A 25925-nucleotide genomic window follows, 5' to 3' on the forward strand; every position below is an offset into this window, starting at 1 on the left:
TCACAATCTTATGTGGTGGGAACTAATATGACACCTAAGGCCCACTCTTGTCTTGAAGCCTTTTGATCTAGGTGCTCCCTCTGCCTGTAATACACTTGCTCCAGGTATGTGCTTAGCTAAGGCCCTCACCTCCTATTTACATCTTGCTCAAATTTCACCTTTTCAAAGATAACTCCATTTAATAGTGCAGTCTGCCCTCATCCATCCAACATTTCCTTTATTCCAACTTTTGACCTTCTAACATACCATATAATTTTCTTATTATATTTACTAGAGGCCCAGTGCATGAAATTCATGTACAGGGGGAAGGTCCCTCAGCCCGGCCTGCACCCTCTCCAATCTGGGACCCCTGTGAGATGGGGCCTAAACCAACAGTCGGACATCCCTCTCGCAATCCGGGATCGCTGGCTCCTAACGGCTTACCTGCCTGCCTGCCTGCCTGCCTGATTGCCCCTAACCACTCTAGCTGCCTGCCTGATTGCCCCAAACTGCCTCTGCTTGTCGGCCTGATCGCCCCCTAACTGGTCCCCTGCTAGTCTGGTCGCCCCTTAACTGCCCCCCCCCCGCCGGCCTGGTCACCCCCTAACTGCCACCCTGTTGACCGGGTCACCCCCTAACTGCCCATCTGCCAGCCTGGTTGCCCCCTAACTGTCCCCTGCCAGCCTGGCAGCCCTCTAACTGGCCCCTGCCGGCCTGGCAGCCCCCTGACTGTCCCCTGAAGTCCTGGCTGCCTCTTAACTGCCCCCTGCTGTCCTGGCCACCTCCTAATTGCTCCCCTGCCAGTCTGCCTGATCGTCCCTAACCACTCTACATACCTGCCTGATCGCCCCTAACTGCCTCTGCTTGCCGGCCTGGTCGCCCCCTAACTGCCCCCCTGCTGGCCTGGTTGCCCCCAAACTTCCTCTGCTTGCTGGCCTGATTGCCTCCTAACTGCTCCCCTGGCAGCCTGATCGCCCCTAACTGCCTCTGCCTTAGCCCCCGCCACAGTGGCTTTGTCCAGAAGGAAGTCAGACGTCCAGAATACGTCCAGTCAACCCGGTCTAATTAGCATATTACCCTCTTATTATATAGGATTGTTTATTGTCACCCTTTATCCACCCTTCTCCTTCCCACCAAACCCCACCCACACTCTCCCAGAATGTAAGTTCCATAAAGGCAGGGATTTTTATCTGTTTTGTTCACTAATCTATCCCAAGCACCTGGAACAGTGCTTGTCACAGAGTAGAAACTCCATAAATATTTTTGAATGAATGAATACCTATTTTACAGATGCAAAAACTGACACTCAGTGAAGTTAAATGACTTGTACAAAGTAATAAGCATTAGTGCCAGAATTAAAAAACAGATAGTCTGACTCCAGATTAGTGCAATACTTGTTTAACAGAGCAATAAAGAAAGTGAAGATCAGGAATTTCTAAGTCTAAGCTGGCATCCAGACCCTTTGATTTACCATGAATAACAATATGGACAGATATAATCAACCAACACTTCTCCAGGGTGGGCTCCAAAATAATTAAAACAAGGACATTTGGGATCTGGCATGAAGACAGAATGCATGATCTTGGGATTTCAAGTCTAACAAGTCTCTAAAAGCTGCCTCTTTAATATCCATACATTTAGCAGATGCCCTTGATATAATGCATATAATGTGCTTGAGCAACTTTAATTAATGGCAGATGTTATTAGCTATGTGCAAGACACTGCACCAGTATTTCTCAAACTTTCCTTCCTTAGGCAGGGGAGACACCTGTGGGAACCTGGAGATAATTCCAGATGGAGACATCTTTGGGGTTTTGTGTGTGTATATATCGTGAACTAGGAAGAGACTTGCTCACTCTCTCTTGCCCAAATCAATAGGAGATGGACAGCTTCCATGGGAATGATGGAGGAAAAGGGAGTTACTAATGGAGACTATGCAGCCTTCCAGAATAATCAAAGTGAGAGGTAAGCTGCAAGCACTTCTTGGGCCAATGGTAAGCTAAGAAGCCTACCACTTGGTCACAAAAGAAGGCATTGAATGAGGCTCAATGAGGTGCTGAGCAACTGGCCTAAGGTCACATAGACAGTAGGTATTGAAGACATGAACTCAGTTTGTTAGAATGCAAAACCCATGCTCTGGATCACTTCTATAAAGAACTTAGCACAGAGCTTGATCCCAGAAAATGAGAAATTAAAATATGTACAATACATATATACACATATAGGTGTGTATGGATAGTCTTCTCTTTCTGAAAACAAAGAGCTATTCTATTGTTCTATTCGCTTTTAATATATTTTTTATTGATTTCAGAGAGAGGAAGGGAGAGGGAGAGAGAGATAGAAACATCAATGATGAGAAAGAATTGATTGGCTGCCTCCAGCACACCCCTTACTGGGGATTGAGCTTCCAACCCAGGCATGTGCCCTTTACCGGAACTGAGCCCAGGACCCTTCAGTCTGCAGGCTGACGCTCTAGCCACTGAGCCAAACCACCTAGGGCTCTACTTGTGTTCAGAAAGTCAGTCTCTCTCTCTCTCTCTCTCTCTCTCTCTCTCTCTCTCTCTCTCTCTTTCTCTCTCCATATGTCATTTATGACTCCATTCCCTCCTTATCCTTTCCTTCTTAAATCCTCTGTAGCACATATATGTTGAGCCATAGCTATCACTGGAACCCACAAGGATTTTCTTCTTATTGTGATCTTTACCAGGAGCACCTATCCTTTTCCACTTTCTCTTAAGGAAGGAGAATAAGCGTGATGTGCAGATCTGATCGCTAGAGGGATAAACTCCTTGCTAACCAGAAGCCCATTAAGTTCTATCTGTAACAGCGATTTTCAATCTTTTTCACCATGGCACACATAATTTAATGACTAAAATTCTGCGGTATACCAAAAATATATTTTTTGCCAATCTGACAAAAAAAAATAGGTATAATTTTTAATACATTCACACCAGACTATTATTGTGTTGGCTGTTGTAATTTTTTTTAATTTAAAAATCTAAGGGAAAGGAGGTCAGTTCCCTTGACTAAATAGTCAGGAATTGCATGTTTTAAAATTTCTTGTAGTACACCAGTACGCTGTAGCACACCAGTTGAAAATCGCTGATCTATAACACCTAGTACAATGCCTGAACGTATTTATTGGTACTCAATAAATACCATTTTAATGAATTAATAAATAAAACATAACAGGGTTACCCCAAAGAACTGCTCAATTTCCCCCTTGGCTGAAAAGACCGTAAGCAAAAGCCTTGAAGCATCTGCAGAGTGCTATAAAAATGCTCAGTAATGGAATATGTGCTAAACATCTGTATATTCCATAGTGAGACACTTTCATAAACAGAAAGATTGGGAAGGGTCACAGAAAGACTGAAGGGGAAGGAAGAAGAAAACATATTTTGTGAAGATCCATATCTATCCTATCTAATAATAGACAAATGTGCAAATTGACCATACCTTCGCTATGCCCGCGATTGGCCAGGAGGCGCGGGGAGGCGGGACTCAGGGTGGCTGGGGTGGCCGATTGGGCCGGCGGGATGCTGAGCTCGCGTCACCAGCAGCGGCTCGAGCTCAGCATCTGCGCCACGGCTGTGCTGCGGCACAGAAGGGGCCTCTGGGGCAGTGAGCTCATGTCCCGCCACAGACCATCAAAAGCGGGGGAGCTGGGTGCCTGTCCGCTCAGGCACCAGGCCTTTCAGAAGCCTCCACCACGCCGGAGGCTTCTGAAAGGCCTGGTGCACCAGTGGACAGGCACCCAGCTCCCCCATGATCGAAAGCGAAAGCGTGTAGGGGACCCTACACGTGCATGATTGAATCATGCACTGCACCTCTAGTATATATATAAAAGGCTAAGTGACTGGCCGCACTGACCACCAGGGAACATACACACTGACCACCAGGGAACTATGACACGCACTGACCACCAGGGAACATACGCTCAACGCAGGAGCTGCCGAGAGATGGCAACTTTGCAGAGTGCCCTCTCACACTCTGGGATGTCGGACTGCCGTTTTCGGGCCTGATCCCCGCAGGCCAGGCCAAGGGACACCACCAGTGCATGAATCTGTGCACCGGGCCTCTAGTATTGTATATATGTATTATGCAAAGTGCTTTTTGTGCATTACCTCATTTAATCTTCACAATAGTTTTGGGCATTAACTCTACTTTATAGGTGGGAAAACTGAGCTCTGAAGGATTTACTTTCTCCCCAAGGCCCCAAATCTACTAAGGATCAGAGGGATCTGTCTAGGCCTGCTTGACTTCAAAGCCTGTTTTCTTTCTACCAAACCATAATGCAGTGCTCTATAGATTCTTTGCTTCCAAAACAGTGTTTTAAATATGTTTAAGTACTCTTGTGAATTACTTACATTGTTGAATCATGTTTCCAATTTTTATAAATAGGGTCCACATTTTGCTTGAACTCTTTTCTCTAAAATTTAATATTTTTGTGATGGATTCCTTCAGTTTTTCCTTTTAAGCAGAATTTCTGCTTAACAAGTCACTCTAATGTCCCATTGGCCCTGGCAATGTTCACGAATTTCCAATAGATGCTCTTCTCAGAGTCATTTTCTCACATTTACTTATATTGCAGGCAAATCCATGGTTGCTCTTGCAAGGACTTTTTTAAAATGTTCATTTTTGCCTTGGTTGAGCATCATCCTAAGCACTGAGAGGTCACTGGTTCCATTCCCCGTTAGGGAACATGCCCAGGTATAGGGCTCAGTCTCTAGTAGGAGGGCATGCAGGAGGCAGACAATTGATGTTTATATCTCTCATCAATGTTTTTCTCTCTCTCACTACTTTTTTTTTCTCTCTCCCTCTCCTTCTTCTCTTTCTAAAATCAATAAAAACATATTTTAAAATGTTCATTTTATATTTTAAATGTAGCTAGAATTTTAAATTATAAAATTGATCTCTTTAACCCTTTGCACTCACTTGCTTTTTTCTCGATTCCTTTATTCTAATGCTAACCGTGTCGAGTCACACTCGACATCCGAGTGCAAAAGGTTAAGACTATAGCTATAGTATATCACCATATTTCATTTTCTGCAACAATAGAAGTGAGGAATGGTGTATACTAGTATAAGTGCAGACTAAGACCAAATAGAGAAAAGTGCTGACTTTCATCTGAGGAAAATCTTATTGAAAATTAAATGACTTGAAGCTTTGACTCTAATTACCAGGGTCAAGGAATTTTCTAAAGGCCAATTCCAAGGGCAATTTTTCTTAAATCTTTTCTCCTATCCACATGTCAATAAAGAAGCTACTGAACAAAGATTTATACCGGAAAATACAGTGATGAATGTATTCTTATAATCAAATCCAGGCAGTCATCATCTATGGCTGTGGTTCTCAAGCTTTGGAGTACACTAGAATCAACTGGAGGGAGGTCACCGATTGTTGAAAGGGTCCCCAAGATCCTTTCAGGGATTCATGAGATAAAAACTCTTCATTATAACACTAAGACACTTACTTGCCATTTCACTCTCATTCTCTCACAAGTGTACATTGAGTTTTCCAGAGCCTATATGACATGTGATAATGGCATTGCTCAGACAATTAATGGAATATATGCTTGTATATTCTTGTTTTCTAGACTTCTAAAGTATGGTTTTGGAATATAAGTGTGTATGTTTTCAATGGTTAACTCAGTTTGTCCTCAGTACATCTACTGTTCTCAATAAGCTTTTTTTCCATTATACCTGCTATATCTGTATAACTCCATAACCATCCAATAAATTCTTTTGAAATTCTAACGTTTTTCTTATGCCTATATGAAAATTAAAAAATTTTGTTGACTTATTTTGCAATAACATTTAAAAATTATTTTGAAGTTTATTGTACTTGAAAGAGTAGGTTATTTTATTACATTGGCTAGAAAGGTGCATTAGGTAGATGAAAGACTGATAGAGCCTTCTGCAATTGACAGTGTTGAATGACTACTGGGTGAAAACTCAATAAAGTTAGGAAAAGGAATCACCCCAGTGTCACTTCCCAATAATACAGTAATTTGTTAAATTAAAGATTTAGCTACAAGCATGAAGACAAAGTTAATATTTCAGGATATTAATATTTGGATAAATCTCCAGACAGCTTTTTCTCTTGTATCCACCCAATTAAGCATTAATAAAAATCTTTTATGTGAATGGCACTAAAATAACTTGGTTTATTGGCACTAAATATTAGGCTTGGCACTAAATACAAATGGTGAAATAATATATGAAGTGTAAAATAACTGATTTGACTCTCAAGTTTGTACTGGAAAATTATGCTGTAAACTGAATTGGTAATTTTTTTTCATGGAACAACAGTTGGACTGATGGTACAAAAGCAACAATGGGTAAAACTTCTGGCAGTTTACCACAGGTCAAGTCAGGAGAATCAAACTGTCTTAGTGATCATTGTCATATAGTTGCAATAAAACAAAAATACTTCCCCTGATAAAGTAATAAAAGTTATTAATTTTATTAAATTTTAACCCCTGAGTACATATTGAAAAAATAATCTGTATGATTAAATGAAAAATATACATAAAAGACTTCATCTCCACAGCAAAGTATGATGTCTGTCTCAAGGACAAACACTTATATGATTATTCAAGTTGTAAACTGAATTGGTAATTTTTTCATGGAACATTTTTACTTGAAACAATGACTGACAGACAAATTGTGATTATTCAGACTTGGGTATTTAAAAGATAGTTTTTCACAAAAATGAACAAAGCAAGCCTGTTACTTCAAGGAAAACAATTGACAAAACCTGCTGCTGATTATAAATTTTGAACTGTTGAATAAAAGTTAGGATTTTAGGATATTTGTATCTGTACTATGAGCTTTGTCTGTTTCCCAAAACGTAAAGACTTTTTTGATTAGGTCAGCAGTGATAATGAATGTGCTTGATGCATTATAATGAAATGTGCCAACATTTGGAATATCTGCATAACAATTCACAACTCAGCAAAACAATATTTTCCAAATGATCAATGCATGGTGTTACAACATCATACATGGGTAAAAGATACATTCAAAATACAAGACCAATAGATTTTAATGCATCAGAGTATAAAAAGTCTATTGATATGGCTTCATATTTCACATTGTGACAAATCTTCAGGAAATTATCACTTGTAGAATTTCAATATAGTATCTGAGAAGAATAGCCACAAAAACCTGAAAAAGGCTATTCAAATATTCCTCTGTTTTCTAGCTGTATATCTCTGTGAGAGCAAATTTTCTTTATATTCTTAAACCAAAACAACATATTGCCACAGAATATAGCAAATGATGTGAGAATCCACATATCTTCAGTTGAGAAACAGCTATGGACAATTGGGATTTTCATGATGTAATATCCCAGCCAGATCACCCTATATAAACACCCACTAGTTGAGAAGAAATGTCCATGAACAACAACAACAAAAAGTCCAACCAGCTTTCATACCTCTCACTTAAATATTAGTGGAGATCCAAGGATCATTTGACATTTAGGAAAATTCATGTGAGAGATGAAAACCAAAATAAAGAAATGGGGAAGGAAGGAAGGACATAGAGGACAAAATGTTTAATTCAGAAACTGTAAGAAGAGAGAGAGAGAGAGAGAGAGAGAGAGAGAGAGAGAGAGAGAGAGAGAGAGAGAGAGAGAGAGAGAGAGGGGGAATAGAGGAAAAGAGGAAGGGGAGAGAAAAGAACAAAAGAAACTAAATAAACAACTAAAATTAATATCCTCAGAGAAACAAGGAAATAAACTATATGAAGCCATAAAAAAAGAAAATTTTGAGGACTAAAAAGAGCTTTTGGAAATTAGAAATGTAACAGAAATGAAAATGTCAACAGAAAATTTAGATGATTAAGGAGATTTATCAGAAAATGAAAGAAAAAAACAAGGAAGAGAAAAATATATAAAAATTAGAGTACTGTTTGAGGACTTCTGATATCTGACTAGTGGAATTTCCATAAAGAGAGAGCATAGAAAAATTATCCAAGAAAACAATTCATAAAGAAATTTCTAAACTGAAGGGTAAGAATTTCAGATTGACAGGGTCCACCACATACCTACTGAACAGAAAAAAAAAAAAGGAACCATGTAAAGGATCGCTTGGGACAAAAAGATATTAAAAGTACCAAGATTGAAAAAAACAAGGCAAATAAAAGGATTGAAAATTAAAAAGGCATTGGATTTCTCAATAGTTACAAGGAAAGCTAGAACAAAATGGAGCCAAAGCATCAAAATCTTAGGGAAATCTTTATGCATCCAAAATATAAATCAAATTCTAATACAAGGTCTCAACATGTTTACTTCTCATTTATCTTTTCTCAGGCATTTCCTGGGGAAAAATGTTCCCCCAAAATAGGGAGTAAACCTCAAAAAAAAAAAAAAAAAAAAGGCATGGATCCAACAAATAAGAGAGTCAAAGGAATCTCCAGGATGATGGTGAAGGAAGATCCCAGGACAACAGCTGTGCAGGAAGCACAGAGATCAACCAGTCCAGATGGGACCAGAGGAGGGCCTGCTCCAGGAGAGCTTCTCCAAGGACAAGAAGAAACTGATGGCTACCTGGGGTGTTTGCACTGAGAGAGACTGACCCTCTGACACAGAGTTAGGGATAGATTAATAGGAAACTAGGCAAATGAAAAAGACAGTTATTAATTCCAGGGAAAGCAAAAAGTTGTGAAGGAAAGAAAATGTAACATCACATTCTCTGCTGTGAATCATATTTATTAGTAATAAAAATGTGAGCACTGAGTTCTGATCTCACCAATACTTAAGAAGTAAAATGTTGGAGGGGACAAAGGTAAGTATGTTTCAGTGTGCAAGGAGTTAGGGAGGTAAGAGAGCTAAATTCTCATTTTCCATAGGAGGAAATTAATAGACAATATTTGAATTGGGAAAAAATCAAGAAACAGCAGGATCAGACTATCACTTAGAAATATGGAAACAAGTATCAGAAGTGGCTAAAATTATGATGATGCTTCTAGAGAGGGGCAATAAGAGGTGGAAAGAGTGGAGCTGGGTACTGCTGGTTTCTATTATAAAGAAAAATGCACTACATGCTGATTACAGAAAGACTGGAAACTACAAAAAAGTAAATATGAGAATAAAAAAGTCCCTATATGCCATCTACCTAAAGATTAACACTATAAATCTATTAGTGCATTTTCTTTGAGTTTATGTGCATTTTATATTATTGGGGTATGACTTGTATATTTTATATTTTACTTTATTCACTTGACAAAAGCATTTTCCCATTTATTATGTTCTCATACATATTTTCACAGCAATATATTATTTTGTAATAAATAATATTATGTATTTAGGTGTAACAATGCAGGCCTACTTTCCTAATATTTTATTTTGAAAAATTTCAGAGATAGGTGAAAGAATTATTTAGTGAAAACCATATATCCATCACCATGGTATTACAATTAATGCTTTGCTATATACATCCTCTACCACACATTTATCAATCTATCTCTCTATCCATTCATTGATTTATTTTATGTGTTGAGGCATTTCAAAGTAAAATGCAGGCTTTGGTAAACTTCATCCTAAACACTTCATCAGGTATACCATTGGTTAGAGTTCAGTATCTGCTCATGGTTATTTTTCTTAAGTTTTACATACAATGATATGTATAAATATTAAGTATATAATTTGATGAATTTCAACAAATGCATAATCTTGTGAAAACTAAATTGCTATCAAGATGTAGATTACATTATACTCACCTCAGACAATTCCCTCATGTAACTTTCCCTCTCAATCCATATCCCTACCCCCTACATCGACAGAGCAGTCAATGTCCCAATTTTTAAAATCTATTCCAAAATTTCATGTAATTGGAATGATACAAATGTATTTTTATATGACTTTTTGCATTTAGCATAATGTTGAGATTTATTCATTTGTGGAGTGTATCATTAGTTTGTTCTTTTATCTTGCTGAGTAGCATTCCTTTATACAAATATACAACAGTTTGTTTAATCTATTCTCTTGTTAATGGCACTTGGTCTGTTTCTAGTTTTTGCCTATTTTTAATAAAACTGTTATGAACATTTCTTTTTCTTTTTTTATTGTTTAAAGTATTACATATAGTAGTACATATATCTATTTTTCCCCCATTGACCTTCCCTCAGCCTCCCCTAACCCCTGTCGCATGCCCTCATCCCACCCCCACCCCCAGATAAAAAGTTCTTGTGCTGCATAGGTATATGTTTTCATTTCTTTTGGGTAAATACCCAGCAATGAAATGGTTCTACAATTAATGCTTTACTACATACATCCTCTACCACACATTCTTGATTTCCTTTACATTATTAAGAAATTTTCACCTCAGCATTTCTCAGGGTTAGAGAAACATGGCATTTGGTTTTAATTTTTACTGAGTCCTCCTGGCCAGGATTTTCTGGAATTGTTCCAAATCTTGACTGAACACTATAGCTGGAAGGAATAAATGGCAGATTTCAGGTGCTACTTGTTGTCCTCAAGTGAGATAAAAACTTTGGGGGTATTTTTAGAGTAGTTGCAAACATATGATCTATATCTTGAGAGATGGCCAGTATTTTTAAAGTAGCCAATAAACAAAATGTATTTATAAAACAATCTATTTCTCCGATATAAAAAATACTGCACTCATTTCATTCCATTTGCATGATAAAGTGTGCTTCACTAGGGAAGAAGAGCTTTCTCTGATCCCTACCAGTCAGCTATGATAATTGATCAAGCCTTACCCATTTATATTTGTATACTTATTTCATTAGTTCTCCCTACAAATACTATAAATTCTTCAAGTTCAACCTTTATCCTACATCATCCAGATAGCCTTTTGTGAGGACAGTGAATAGGATTTAAATTCCCACACTGGAATGTATACTTTCAGTAAAGGATCATATATTGCTATCAAAGCAGTAATAGTTAATAGATTATTCCTTAAAGTAAGATCCAAACTTCAAGCCCAAACTCTGCCACCTTCTATGCAATCTTTGGATTTTCTACAACTTTCTCTAAGTTGTACATAAATAGAGATAAAAAGAGTCCCTACCTCATTTGGTTGTCGTGAGGAGATATGGTAAGGCACATAAAAGTTTGTGACAATTCCTGCCCTATTGTTATTATCATTGTTGTTATTTCCCTCCACAGTAAATGCCCAATAAACAATTGCCTAATTGGAGGGCTGGGTGAAAAGGTGAAGAGATTAAAAATTACAAATTGGCAGTTACAAAATAGTCATGAGGATGTAAAATACAGGGCAGGGAATATGTAAATGATAATGTAATAATTAGGCATGGTGCCAGGTGGGTACTTGAAATATCGGTGGGATTACTTTATAAATTACATGGTTGTCTAACTACTATGCTGTACACCAGAAACTAATACAAAATAATATTGAATGTTAACTTAATTGGGAAAAAAAAAGAAAACTGAGTCTCATAAAAATTTGCAAAGGTAACAGAGATAACAATGAAAAGAACTGTGGTTCAAACACAAGTCTTCTAATATCAATGCCCATGTGCTCAACCACATGGGTGTCTGGTTCTATTATTCTTTCTTTGTTGTAGTTTGAACATGCCACTTTTAAGCAATTAATAAAATGAAAGTGTTGCTTAAAAGAAAAACAATTGCCTAAATCAGAACTTGTTGAATGAAATAATGCTATTTTGGTGGAAGAGAAAAACTCACAAATTACAAAAACAAGTTATAAAAATAATAATTGTAAGTTAAAATAAATTCTATGAAAAAAAAAGCTAAGAATGTGAATCGGTGAAGAACCTATTTTATAGGGAAGGCCACTTGAAGGAGATAACATGTAAGTTGTGTCTTAAGAGATGAGAAGTAGCAAGTCACACAAAAAAATGAGGAGAACAGTATTCCAGGCAGAAAAATAACATGTACAAAGGTCCTGAGGCAGACATGTCCGTGAACTTTCTACGAACCAGAAGACCACGAGTGTGTTGGGACAGAGTGAGTAAGGGTGGAGTAGCACCAGATGCAATCACAAAGAGTAGAAAGTTTGGCTTTTGGTCTAAGTGCAAAAGGAAGACACTGAAGGGTTTTAAGCAAAAGAATGACAAGATCTTCAGACTTAGTCTATCCGTGACTCACAAAAACAATTTGGAGGAGGATAAGAATTTCTGAAAATATTTGGAACTTGTTGTTTAGAGAAACTTAGAGCATATAGGTAGAATACAATATTTTCCATTATAATTGAAGTGACTGATTGCCAACAAACCAAAAATCCTTTTGGGATACCTAATAAAGATTTCATCCACTTTCTTTCACACCTGTTATGAATATGCAAGGACTACTGTGACCCACTTAAAACAGAGGAAGACAAGAGTTAATGAGCTAGGGAGCAAGGGTTAGAGTAACTGAGAAAGATGGCCATAGTTGATAGCTCTGAGGGCACAGAATGGGAGCATGTAGCTGAGCTATGAAAACCACATTAGATGAGAGATGATTTGGAGGATGCTGTGGGATAGATTTCTTACAAAAAGGAAGGGCAGGATTCCAGTATAAAACTGTGAAACATTGTAAGATGTTGGACATTCTGGAATAAATGGTATAAGGAGACTTATAGAAAATGTAAATTTATATTTCAGATAATTATTGTTACAAGTCAATCTCTCCTTAGGGTAACATAGTTTTGCCATTGTAAGCTTCTTCCTGGAATGTTGGAGGGGTTATTCTCTCTTGAAGCTGCTTCATTCCCTTCATATTCTTTTTTTTTTTAATTTGCTTCATATTAGTGACTCTCTTGGCACTAATTAAGACCACTGCCATTAATGTAATGAAGCATTTCTATTTTCATATGATATATTGAGTAATTAACAATATTTCCTCTGTTAAGGAAATTTATTCCTAAGGAAAAGCTTATGGGGAAATGTTGGCATGTTCAAATTTCCATCACCTGCTCACTGATGACAGATTGATTTAAAGGTGTGCATAATAGCCGAGCTTTCCCAAATGTGTCAGTGTTGCTGTTTTTTGTAAAATTGTATTATTATGAGATAGTATGTGTCATAAGAACAGCTTTGGGGTTAGTTTTAACTTTTTTTCTTGGAGGATGAAGAATAGTTTATTAAATGTCAGATATAAACTTCATGACAACTAGTATCTTTCATTTCACAGCAGCTGATAATAAGAGCAAAAATGGTGAATACCTACTGTTGCCAGGTAACTGCATCCACTGTGCTTCCTGCCACCTTCATGAATCTGTAAGGAAGAAAAATAACAAAGATATTTCAACTTGAAGCAAACCATATCTACAGAGTTAAAATGAAATAAGCTGAGACATACATAAATTAGGCCAATGCCTGGGCAGCTATGCTTTCTGAGTGTGTCCACAGCCCTTTTATAAACACGGCCTATCCAACAGCTATTGAAGTTAAACTGTACAGAAGGTAAAGGTAACTCTACTTTCAGTTTTCCACACATCCTTACCATCTGGAACTCAAGACCCAATTAGGACATTATGCCTATGTCTGTCTTCCCAAGCCCATGTCTGACAGCTCCCACATCACTCTCACGATGATCAAAACTTATCTGCCCCATTTTGTATTCTCTAAAGACTCTTGAGATTTTCTAGAAAATAAAGGATGACATTTCCCAAGAATCAGAACACAATCGATGCCTCTTAAAAACCTCAGACCTCTCCTTTTGAAGGGAGCATAGGGAAACCAAATTTACTTATCTATACTAATAATAGCCTAGGTGGTGTCACGCCCTCACATCGTTACAAGATGGCCATCATAAGATGGCCACGCTCACAGTGGAGGTGGGGCCTGAGGGTCCCGTGGCTGTGCATGGCGCGGTGGAGGCTGGTCCAAGTGTCTCCGCTGCCTCACGCGGAGGAGGCGGGTCGCAGCAGGGGAGGGCAGTTGTGGGCGATCAGGCCAACAGGGGAGGGCAGTTGGGGGCAATCAGCCTGGCAGGGGAGGGCATTTGGGGGTGATCAGGCTGGCAGGGAGGGCCAGTTGGGGGCGAGCAGGCCAGCAGGGGAGGGCAGTTGGAGGCCATCAGGCCGGCAGGGGAGGGCAGGTGGGGGCCATCAGGCCAGCAGGGGAGGGCAGTTTGGGGCATCAGGTCCTGGCAGGGAAGGGCAGTTGTGGGCAATCAGGCCGGCAGGGGAGGGCAGTTGGGGATGAGCAGGCCGGCAGGCAGAGTGGTTAGGGGCGATCAGGCAGGCAGGCAGGTAAGCGCTTAGGAGCCAGCAGTCCCGGATTTTGAGAGGGATGTCCGACTGCCGTTTTAGGCAGTCGGACATCCCCCAAGGGGTCCCAGATTGGAGAGGGTGCAGGCCGGGCTGAAGGACCACCCCCCGCCACCGTGCACGAATTTCATGCATTAGGCCTCTAGTACAAGTATAAAGCACTATCTAATATACTCCCATGATGGGCTGGGAGATATGCCTTTCAATCCCGAGACCCTGAAGAACTTTTCTTCAGACAGAAACTATTTTCGATCAGGACTTCATAACTAAAGAACTCTTCTACTAGGAAGGGAGATGGTATTTTTCAGGAAGGCCCTATTCCTGCTCTACCCCAGCATAACCCTGCCAGGTATACACATAAGCAAAGGGGTTGTGCTTTGTCCAAATAGAGCTTCTGCTTTGCCATGATGGTAGAAGAGGACTGGGTTTCTATAGGTCTAGAAGAGAGGTAGAGAGAGGATACCAGGACTACTACTTAGCATTAGAGTGAAGTTTATAAAAGAAGATGAAGAGGAATGAGAGGAAGGAGACAGGGACTGGGATAGGGAGAGGAGAGGGGAGGAGAGAAGCGGGAGGAGGAAGAGGGGTGGAGAATTCTCTTTTCCACCCTGCCAAGTGCTCTTTCTAAATCAATATGCATAGAATCAGCTACCTGCTTGAATAGAGTGGGGAAAACTGGAAAAAATACAGGGAGAATAAAAACAGATTAGCATATCAAATACTGTCCCTGCCACATACAAATTCTAAGCAGTGGAGACCTGATAATAATCTTATAAGTAGGATCATCCAAAAATAAAGAGGGGGAGATAAAATTTTACACCCCTCCCAAGGATATTTTAAAAATTAGAAAACGTAGACAAACTTAGATATAAGTATCTTTTTTTTTAAAAAATCCTCACCCAAGGATATTCTTCCTTTGATTTTTAGAGAGAGGGAAAGACAGAGAGAAATATCGATGTGAGAGAAATACATCAATTGGTTGCCTCCTGCATGAACCCCTCCCAGGGCCCTGGGCCAGGGAGGAGTCTGCAACCCAGGTACCATGCCCTTGACCAGAATCGAACCCAGGACCCTTCGGTCCACAGGCAGATGCTCTATCCAGTGAGCCAAACTGGCTAGGGCTAAGTATCATTTTTTAAAAAGAAATAAAATATATTTATATGAGCTTTACTTCTCCAAAATAATTTCTAAAATCTCTGAAATAGAAATACTATTTTATATAAAGCTGTCTCCATTTACATATAAAAATAACCATAATGAAAATAACACTGACATTTATAGTGCTTTCTCACTGTAAAATTTTTTTCAGCTTTGCATGTGCATAACTTCTCATAACCCTGAAAACAACCTGAGTAGGCAGATATTCCTAATTTATAGTGGAGGTGGCTGAGTCTCATAGAGGTTATGTACTTGCTCAAATTCATAGAGCTCATTACTAAACCCAGGTTCTCTGATTTCAAATTCTACCTTCTTTCTAGGATCCTATGCTGCCTCCAAGCTGTTTTCACTGAGGCCAAGAAGTGCAGTATAACTTTTAGATGCAAAAAGATAAGTTAAATTTTGCCTTGAGAAAATACTACCATATTTATCAGAAAAGGCAAAAAGGCCTGCGTATTTTCTTTGCCTGCTGGCTTCCTCTCACAGACTTTAGCATTTCCATGCCTGTTTGTAAGACAAGGCGCTAAAGCAGGTATCAAAAAGTGACTGACTCATGGCCTCTGCTATAAGGCAACCTCAATAAAGTCAAGAAGACAGACACTGAGATAATTAGCTATCAGAGTCTCTGTGTGTGCACTAGTGGTACAAACTAACTGTTATGAGACAGCAGTCAAGGGAGCAGTTAGCTCTACCTTCTATGGTGTTAGAAGAGGGATAAGCATTGAGAAAAGCTTCACATCACACATGACATAGCATCTGGCATTGAAAAAAGGGCAGGATTTTGCCATGAAGAGGGAGGCATAGAACAGCTTGAGCAAAAGCAAGGAAGAGCCAAGGTGAGTGTGTTCTCAGGAGTCCAGTGTGGCCGGATGTCAGGTAAGGGAGTGGCAGGAGGTCAGACAAGCCTGTGATGCTAGAGTGTCTGGCCTTTATCATGTAACAACTAGGTACACTTCTATGTCCTATTTATCTTTGTATCACTAGAACTCAACATATTAATCATAAAATACAGCTAGCTCAATTTTCATATATATTTGTTGGATTTACCCTGTGTTTAAACAAGAGAGGGAGTGTCAGGATCAGATATGAGTTTTAGGAAGCTCACTTTGCTTATTGTAAAGGTTATAGGTATAGGTGTGGACGAATTGACAGGAGATGAATGTAGGAGTTGGGAGACTTTGAAACGTGAGAATGAAGAAAAGACACAATTGAGAAACACAGGTAGAGCATCTAAGAGGACCTGACAGGTGTGTTTAAGTGGGGGAGAGAGAGTACCTCAAAGTTTAAAATTTTTTATTATTTTTCAATAACATTCAGTGTGATTTTTTTAACTGATTTGAGGGGGAGAGAGGCACACACACACACACACACACACACACACAGGAACACTTATTTGTTGTTCCCCTTATTTATGCATTCATTGGTTGATTCTTATATGTGCCTTGACCGGGACCGAACCTGAGACCTTGGTGTATGGCATGACGCTCTAATCAACTGAGCTCCTGGCCAGGGCCTCAATATGATTTTATATTAGTTTCAGGTGTACAGCATAGTAGTCATATAATAATACACTTTATAAAATGTTCCTCTGACATTTCTAGTACCCATCTGGTACCATACATAGTTATTATGATATTATTGACTATATTCCCTATGCTGTACTTCACATCCTCTTGACTATTTTGTAACTATTAATTTGTACTTCTTAATCCTTCACCTTTTTCAGCCAGCCCCCCAACCACTCTCCTCGCTGGTAACTGGACCCTGAACATTTTTTAAAAAACGTATTTTTATTGATTTCAAAGAGGAAGGGAGAGAGATAGAGAGATAGAAACATCAATGAATAGAGAGAATCATTGGTTAGCTGCCTCTTGCACACCAGAGGGCTGAGCCCGCAACCCAGGCATGTGCCCTTGACTGAAATCGAACCCAGTACCCTTCAATCCCCAGGCTGACGCTCTAACACTGAGCCAAACCGGCTAGGGCTGGACCCTGAACTTTTAATTGCAGTAATGTTTTTGCTCATATGGGCAACCAAGGAACAGACTTTTGAGGCTGATATTGGTGAACACATTACAATCCTTCTGGCTCTGTCTCAGAGAACTTAAAGTAAATAGTTATAGATGGTAAGTTACGCATTCACAGAAAATTAGAGGAGGAAAAATTTAATTATCAATGACTTGTTTGGCTAAAAGGCTTTGGACAGACAATAAAGAATACATCTAATTTGGCATTTTGGAAGTTAGAAAATGGTTCTTTATGGTACTATAATATGAAGATACTCGTATGCATTAAATAATTTGTTCTACTATAGCTTGATCATTAAGTCCTTAAATACCCTTCCAAATGCAGCATTATAAAAAGAATGAGTAAACTAGAGTTAGGAACATTTAAAGTGATGCTAATGTTTTTTCCCCACACTGCTCAAAGAAAATCTATAAGATCAAAAATTATAAATTAATGGACCCATATATAGAATATTATATAGTTTACAGAGCAATATTTTAAAATTGAATATAGAAAAAGACCTACCATGATCCTGGACAGGAAAATCAATTATTATTCTTAAACTAATTTATGGGTTTAATAAAATTCTAATAAAAAATGCCAGCAGATATTTTTGAAACTTTATAAAATCATTCTAACATTCATCTGAAGAAGCAAAGAAAATCCTAAAAAATTAGAATAATGAAGGGACATTTATTTGATGTACCATTTATTAAAATACACCATAAAAGTTGCAATGATTAAAACATTCCTAGCTCAGAAATTAGTAAGTAGATCTATGGACCAGAAAAAGAACATTTTTAATTTGCATATAAGAATTTATTACAAGAAAAAAATAAGTATATGAAAAAGCCAAAGCATTTTAATAGGAATTTGTGGCTATTTTAAAAAATTAAAGTCAAATACTCATTTAATATCTTATTTTGTATAAGAAATCAAAATAGTAAAAATGTAGTTTAGTTTCATTATATTTTTTAAATATTTCAATCACAGCTTAACATTTTAAAACAAATGATATTATCTTCTTCACTTTAGTAGTATACTGAAGTAATAGAAAAGCTGTTTTGCTAACTTTGAGAAAACATCATTATGATATGTGTTCACATGAAAATTGCTATAAACTATATCTTTTCTTTTTTCCATCATAGCAAAATAATAGACCAACTTCAAACATATGGAAGCATTTCTGCACTTATTTCAAGGAGAAAAAAAATCTAATTTTCAAATAATGTCAAGCAAAATATGCACTTCCAAATACTACCAGAATGACCAAACATACCCTTGTTTTTTGAAATGTTTGTAAAAAACTCATTTCAAATGGAGCAAATGTTTTGTTTTCAGACATCCTCAAATGTTATTTTAAAAACTCTAGAAATACAAAAATCAACCACAGAAATAACACATAAAGATAACTGATTAGATAAAACTTCAAGGAATGAATATTATAGTCAAAGGGTTTTGAAGAATTCTCCCCATCCCCATTCTCCTTCCCTTAGAATTATGGCTTTCTATCTACCCTGCAATTATATTGTTTCTATACTCTGCTTTTTTAAAAAAAAAATATTTTCATTGTTGAGAGTATTAGAGATATCCCCCATTTTCCCTCCTTTGCTCCTCTCCACCTGTTCCCACTCCACCCCAGGCCTTCAGGACACTATTGTCTGTGTCCATGGGCTATGCATATAAGTTCTTTGGTTAATCTCTTCCTGCCCCCCTTCCCTCTGAGATCTGTCAGTCTGTCCCATGCTCCCATGTCTCTGGACCATTTTGTTAAAGTATGGTTGGCATACAATATTATATCAGTTTCTGGTGTTTTTAGATCTATGCTGGCAATGTGGATGACAAGTCCAAAAAGATAATTTTCTTTGTTCAAATCTAGCATTGATGGATTCTTCTGCTCTCTAGTTCTGCCTGTTTCTCAGAAAGTGGCCCAAACCACATAAATGAATAACTTCAACACAGCTGCAGAATGTTCAGCCACAGTAATATTAGAGGTGGAATAACATGCACACAGACTAGTGCTGTCAGAAGTAAAATACCACTGGGAAAGTGAAATTTCATTTAAGGTCAGTATTATCCAAGGATTTTCCACCATCTACTTCCATTCTAATCCCTAGATTTAGGTCTATGAATGTACAAGTAAAAGATGACCCAGGATGTGAATAACGACAAGAGAGAAAGATCTTGGTTTTCCAAGGTTGGATGTCTCCATACCTGAATTATGAAGACAGAAATTCTGGATGATTAATTCAGGGAACAGAAGCTGTCTATGCTCATGCTGACATCAAATTGTGCAAAAAAAAGGATAAGAGACAGAAGGGGCAGGAACCTGTATGAAAGGAAATTGGCCAGTGCCAGGCAGACCTTACAGTATTGGGGAGTCTTTCCCATTGGAACCAATGTGCTGCTATAGAAAAAAAAAAAAATATATATATATGTGTGTGTGTGTGTATATATATATATATATGTGTGTGTGTGTGTGTGTGTGTGTGTGTATATATATATATATATATATATATATATATATATCCCCTTTCATTGTGAGAGTTCCTTTCCTCTCCCAAGAGACCTCAAATCTGGGAGAATTTCTTTCCTTTGTTATCCACCTGCACATATGACGTATCTGAAATATTGTTGAGCCTTCTCTCCCAGGGCATATCACAGCTCTCTCTTATAATAAGGCACATCTTTATTCATGGTCTTTGGGGTTTTGATTTCTACTTCTGGACCACAAGTGCAACCCTAAAAACTGGATTCTAAATTTTTCTCCCAGGAAGAAAGATAAATCCTTCACAGAAAACTGAATGTCTAAATTTAGAGTACAAACTTCAGTGAGACTGGGCAGCCTGATCTTTCTTCCCTTGTCTAAAAAGAAAATCTTTGGTTATATACCTAACATGAATATGATTTAACAGCCATTCCATACATAAAACTAGGAAAAACATGTGAGAAAATTATTCATTTTGAGTTACAGCAAACCAGGCATCTTCCATTTGGTCCAAAGCCAGTTACTTTTCCATGGCTAATTATATATTGAGCTATACTAGGTACTGCATTGAACAAATAAGATATTGACAACTTTCTTTTTTTCTCTTTCCCTCCTTTCAAGCCTCCCTTCCTTTTCCCTGGCTCCCCCCTTCCTTTTCTCTCTCTACCTCTATTTATATATAACTAGAGGCCCAATGCATGAAATTCGTGCAAGGGGCTTCTGCCTTGGCCCCTGCTGCCGTAGTAGCCACCTCCTCTGCTTCGGTCCCCACAGCCCTGGCTTCATCCGGAAGGTCGTCCGGAAGGACGTCTGGTCTAATTACCATATTATGCTTTTATTATTATAGGTTGTATACTGGCAGTAGGCTGATAGACTTCCCTTCTAGCTAAGAATTCCATTAAATGTATAGATTTATAGAGCTGTAAATATACAGAGTCTAGAGATGGGTTGAAACTCTTTAATCAGTCTCTCTTGCCAATAAGTTATACCCATCAGGTTTAATTTAAGGAGGCTCCTGAATGAAGAAAGGAAAAAATAAGTTAGCTAAAATTACTGATTGACAAACACTTGGTAAGTAGTTTATGTAATGTAAAACCCTATAAGATTGATATTATCACTTTTGCTTCATAGATGAAAAAACTGCTCAAGATCACCCAAGTAATAAGTTGCAAAGCCATGATTCAAATGCAGTTCTGATTCTAAAGCACTTGTTTAAATCATACAGAGATGGCAAATTTGTGATATGTGTGGCGCTGCTCCCTTTTCCTGAGCCCACGGTAGATATTAATAATAGATTTCAATACTCTCTCGTTAATCTCAGAATTGGCCTAAGAATCCTTCTCAAGTCAGGGTTCCAGCCACTTTTACCTGGAACTGGCCCCCAACATGAAATCTATTTGCTGCTAATGGGCGGTGGAGTTTGGGAGAAAGGCTACATAGGACAGTGTCAGGAATTAAATGGAGGCAGATATGAGACAATAATGCATAAAGGACAAAATAGGTTTGATTAGGAGGAAGACAAATGGCAGGGATGTGGGGGATGATGAGAGAAGATGCTGAAATGGAACTGGAAGGCTATAGCTGGAGCTGGAAGGTGCTGGTTAGGGGAATATTTTGACAGACATGTCTTGACAGTCTAAAACACTGCTGAGGAAATCTTAAAGACTTGGATGCAAGCAAAGAAGGATAACTGACCTGATATGATTTGCCCTGGCAGTGGAGACTGATAGGAAGAGGAAAAATGCATCAAGATGTTATGATGAATTTCACACCAAAAAGCAAACTTTCCAAAAGCTCAAGTCCTGGAATAAAGCTGCATCTAAGAGAGTGAACACTGTGGAACTAAGATGAAGAAGGATTTTATTTTTCTAGCATGCTAAGCTGTGTGGCTTTGTTCAAGGATCTTCATTCAGGAAAACAGCACCACATGGGCTCAGGGGTCAGATACCTAATTTAAGACCTGGCTCCACAGCTTATTTGCCATGTGACCTTGGGTACGCTGTTTAACCTCCCTGAACCATTTCAAATAGAGAGAACAGCAACTACTTCCCAAAGATTTTGTGAAGATTAACGAGATAACAAACATGAAGGGACAGGGGTACTGCCTGGTATACTGTTGGCACTCAATAAATGCAAGCACCTCCATTCTTTGATCTGTAAAATAAAGATAATAAAACCTGATCTGCCTCTATTAGAGGACAATGGTTCTCAAACTTTGATGTACAAAGAATCTCTTGGGGTCCATGTTCAAAATGCCAATATCTATGCCCTATGTCCATACAGTCTGTTTTGGTAGGTCTGGGCTGAAGTCTAAGAATCATGCTGTATTTTTAAGAAGCTCTCTAGGTGCTTTTAATGCAGGGGGATCATGACCACACCTTTGACAGGATCTGGTATTAGCAGCATCTGTTAGAATAGGCCATTCTTGGAGGAGAAAATAGGGTTTTGAAGAAAAGTAAAGAGAGGGAAAAATGGGAGAAAGTAAGTGAGGAAGATTATTTCCCAAAAGAGCATATTTGAAGGCCCGCCAAATAAAGAGAAGCTTAGCACGAACAGGGCCAGTGAGGCCTGAATGAAGTAAGGAAAAGGGAAAGCTGGAGAAGATAAGAGTAAAGAACTGAGCAGCAGCAAAGCATTCGTTGTAGAGCCTTGTCAGACATGGTAAGGAGATTTAATTTTGTTATAAGAGCAATAAAAAGTCATTAGGGTCTTTAGCAGTGACTAACATCATGTGAATTATGTTTATAAAAGACTTTCTCACAACTGAGTGGTGAATAGATTGGAGAGGACAAGAGTGGAAGGAAAAAAAACAAAACAGTAACTAGGCTATTGACGTGGCCCAGGTCTGAGTTCTCCAAACTGTAATTGTTTTGTTGTTATCTGCTCTACTGCCATCCCTCACTTAAAGCAGGGCGCACATTCCAACTCAATGTGGTCCAAACATGTTAGTGAAACACCAGTTCTTCAAGATGGTCTCTGAAAATAAGACTCTGGTCAAATAAACTTAAGAAATTCTGCATGCTACATCCCCGTCTTGGAGATTCATAATGTAAACTAATGTATTAAAGGTTCTGGAAAGTGTTTCGGTAAATCTGTGTATTCCACTATTTCTCAAACTTACTTGACCATGGAACCTTTTATTTTCCCCACCTCCACATAATGTTAATAACCTGCAGAACTGATGTTCTCCAGAGCACATTTAAGGAAATGCTACCATAAGTCATCCTAACCAAGAGTTAACTCCATGTACTTGGTTTCTTGGGCCTCCTCTTCATCTCTCTGTTATTTCAATGATTTAGACAGTATTTTCTGACTCCACATATATTACATGAGGACATCAGCTTTATATGTCTTTCTTCTCTTCATTTCTACCATCTATTTTCTGTCAACTGTTCCTCTACTGTTACATTATAAAGGGCGATAAAGTTTTTATTCCTTTCTGTAGCCATAATTTTTTTCCTTGTTTCTGGGTCTGGATCTCCTATGAGCCAGCTGTTGGGTGTCCTGAATTAATCCTCTATATCTATAATATTTTATTTCAAATTTTCTAACTCTATCTAAACTCTGTGTATGGGTGATTTCCTTTATTTTTATCTTCCAATATTTTAGTAGACTTTTTTTCTTTTAAAAGCATTTGGAAGATATAATTTAATACCATATAATCAACCAATTTAAGTGTAAAATTGAACAGTTTTTTAATCATATTTGAAGAGGTGTGCAACCATCAATATAATCTAACTCTAGAATGTTTAATTTCAAAAAGAAATCCCTATCTATGAGCAGTTCACTCTCCATCAGCCCTAAGCAACTACTAATCTACTTTTTGTCCCTATAGATTTGCCTATTCTGGACATTTCATATAAAGGGAATCATGCAATATTTAGCCTTCTTTCAGTTAACATTATGTTTTCAAGGTTCATCCATGTTGTAACATGTATTGGTGTTTCATTTCTTTTTATTGTCAATTAAAAAGACAATGAATGTATATGTATATCCACTGTATGAATATACCACATTTTATATATCCATTCATCAGTTAATGGACATTTGGGCTGTTTGGACATTTGGGCTGTTTCTACTTTTTGGCAATTACGAAAATGTCACTATGAATATTTATATACAGGTTTTATGTGGATTTTTTTATTTACCGTGGGTATATACCTAGAAGTGGAATTGCTGAATCATATGGTAACTCGATGTTTAATTTTTTGAGTAATTGCCAGAGTTTTCTAAAGCTGTTGCACCATATTATATTCCCACCAGCAGTGTATGAGGGTTTCAATTTCTTCACATCCTCTCCAATATTTGTTCTTGTATGTCTTTTTATTTTAGCCGTCCTAGTGAATGGGAAGTGAAATCTCATTATTTTTATTTATGTTTCCCTAATAACTAATGATATTGGACATCTATTCATGTGCTTAATGGCCATACATTTATATTCTTTGGAGAAATGTCTACTCAATTCCCTTTTGCTCATTTTAAAAAATAGGTTATCTTTTTTATTGTTGAGTAGTAAGAGTTCATTTTTAAAAAATCTTTATTGTTGAAAGTATTACATATGTCCCCTTTCCCCCCATTGACCTCTCCCAGCCTGCCCATTCAAAGAGTTCTTTATATATATTCTGTATACAAATCCCTTATCACTTACATGAATTGAAAATATTTTCTCCCATTCTGTGTGCCAGTTCACATTCTTGATGATGTCATTCAATGCACAAAAGTTATTAATTCTGTAAAAGTCCAATGAATCAATATTTTCTTTTATCATTTACTAATGGCCCAGTGCACAAAATTTGTACACGGGGGGGGGGGTGGGGGGAGTGTCCCTTAGCCTGGTCTGCACCCTCTCCAATCTGGGACCCCTTGGGGGATGTCTGACTGCCAGTTTAGGCCCGATCCCACACCCGCAGTCCGACATCCCTCTCAAAATCCGGGACCACTGGCTCCTAACCACTTACCTGCCTGCCTGCCTAATCGCCCCTAACCACTCTGCCTGGCGGCCTCCTCGCCCCCAACTGCCCTCCCCCGCCTTGCCGGCCTTCTAGCCCCCAACTGGCCCCCCCGCTGGCCTTCTCACCCCCAACTGCCCCCACCTGCCGGCCTGCTCACCCCCAACTGCCCCTCCCCCCCGCACTGGCCTGATCACCCCCAACTGCCTCCCCACCAGCCTGCTTACCTTTAACTGCCCCCCCCCCCCGCCGGCCTGATCACCCCCAACTTCCCCCCACTGCCGGCCTGCTCGCCCCCAACTGCCCCCCCGCCAACTTGCTCGCCCCCAATTGGCCCCCACTGCCGGCCTGCTTGCCTCCAACTGCCTCCCCGCCCCCCGCCAGCCTGATTACCCCCAACTGCCCTCCCCTCCTGGCCTGATCGCCCCTAACTGCCTCTGCCTTGGCCCCACCACCATGGCTTTGTCCGGAGGGACATCCAGAAGGTCTCCCAGTCTAATTAGCATATTACCCTTTTATTAGTATAGATACTTTCAGTGTTGTATCTAATAAACCATTGTCTAACCTTTATTGGACATAATTTCAGCAATTACATATTTAGTTTTTAAAATTTCTTATTGTTCTAATTGTACCTTTTTTCATAGAAATAAGTTTTTACTCTAGAAGTACAATATCTTATTATATCTTTATAAGAATACTAATTCCAGTTTTTATTTTTAAAGTTCTGATCCTGAGTTATAATCTTCTTGTGTCAAGTTTTAAATTTATTTATCTTGGTTTTTCTCTTCCATGTTACCAGTTTCCTTGTGATCTTTGGCTATCAATTCATATTTAAAAATTGGGACTAAGTAGACTCTTCTTAGTAGCAGGTACAGCTTTTTCTCAGCTATTGAGTATGTGGGCTTTTAGATAAGCCTCTCTTTTCACTGGGATGTCTGTTTTTAAGGCAGAGTCTGTTGACCAATCCATTTCACTTTAGAGAGGAAGGAGGGGGAATGCACAGACAGCCTTTGGCATGGGTATCCCACAATGCTTTATTAACTGTTTTATTTATTATGCAAGAGCAACTCCATCTTAACATACTAGGTTCATCCCCTGGCGATTCCTTCAGTTTCTTTGGTGAGGGTTCTTAAGCTTT

The 25925-nt window shown here is 38.6% G+C and overlaps 1 protein-coding gene across 1 annotated transcript in view; it reads right to left on the reverse strand.

The window, feature by feature from the left end:
- HPSE2 (heparanase 2 (inactive)) overlaps positions 1-25925 on the reverse strand; it is a 538739-nt gene that overhangs the window by 171810 nt on the left and 341004 nt on the right. Inside the window, exon 6 of the mRNA XM_008144163.3 lies at positions 13141-13188. Coding sequence (XP_008142385.1) covers positions 13141-13188 — 48 coding nt within the window. The remainder of the gene's footprint in view (positions 1-13140; positions 13189-25925) is intronic.

The sequence above is a fragment of the Eptesicus fuscus genome, chromosome 17, assembly GCF_027574615.1.
Source record: "Eptesicus fuscus isolate TK198812 chromosome 17, DD_ASM_mEF_20220401, whole genome shotgun sequence".
Taxonomy (NCBI): Eukaryota; Metazoa; Chordata; class Mammalia; order Chiroptera; family Vespertilionidae; genus Eptesicus; species Eptesicus fuscus.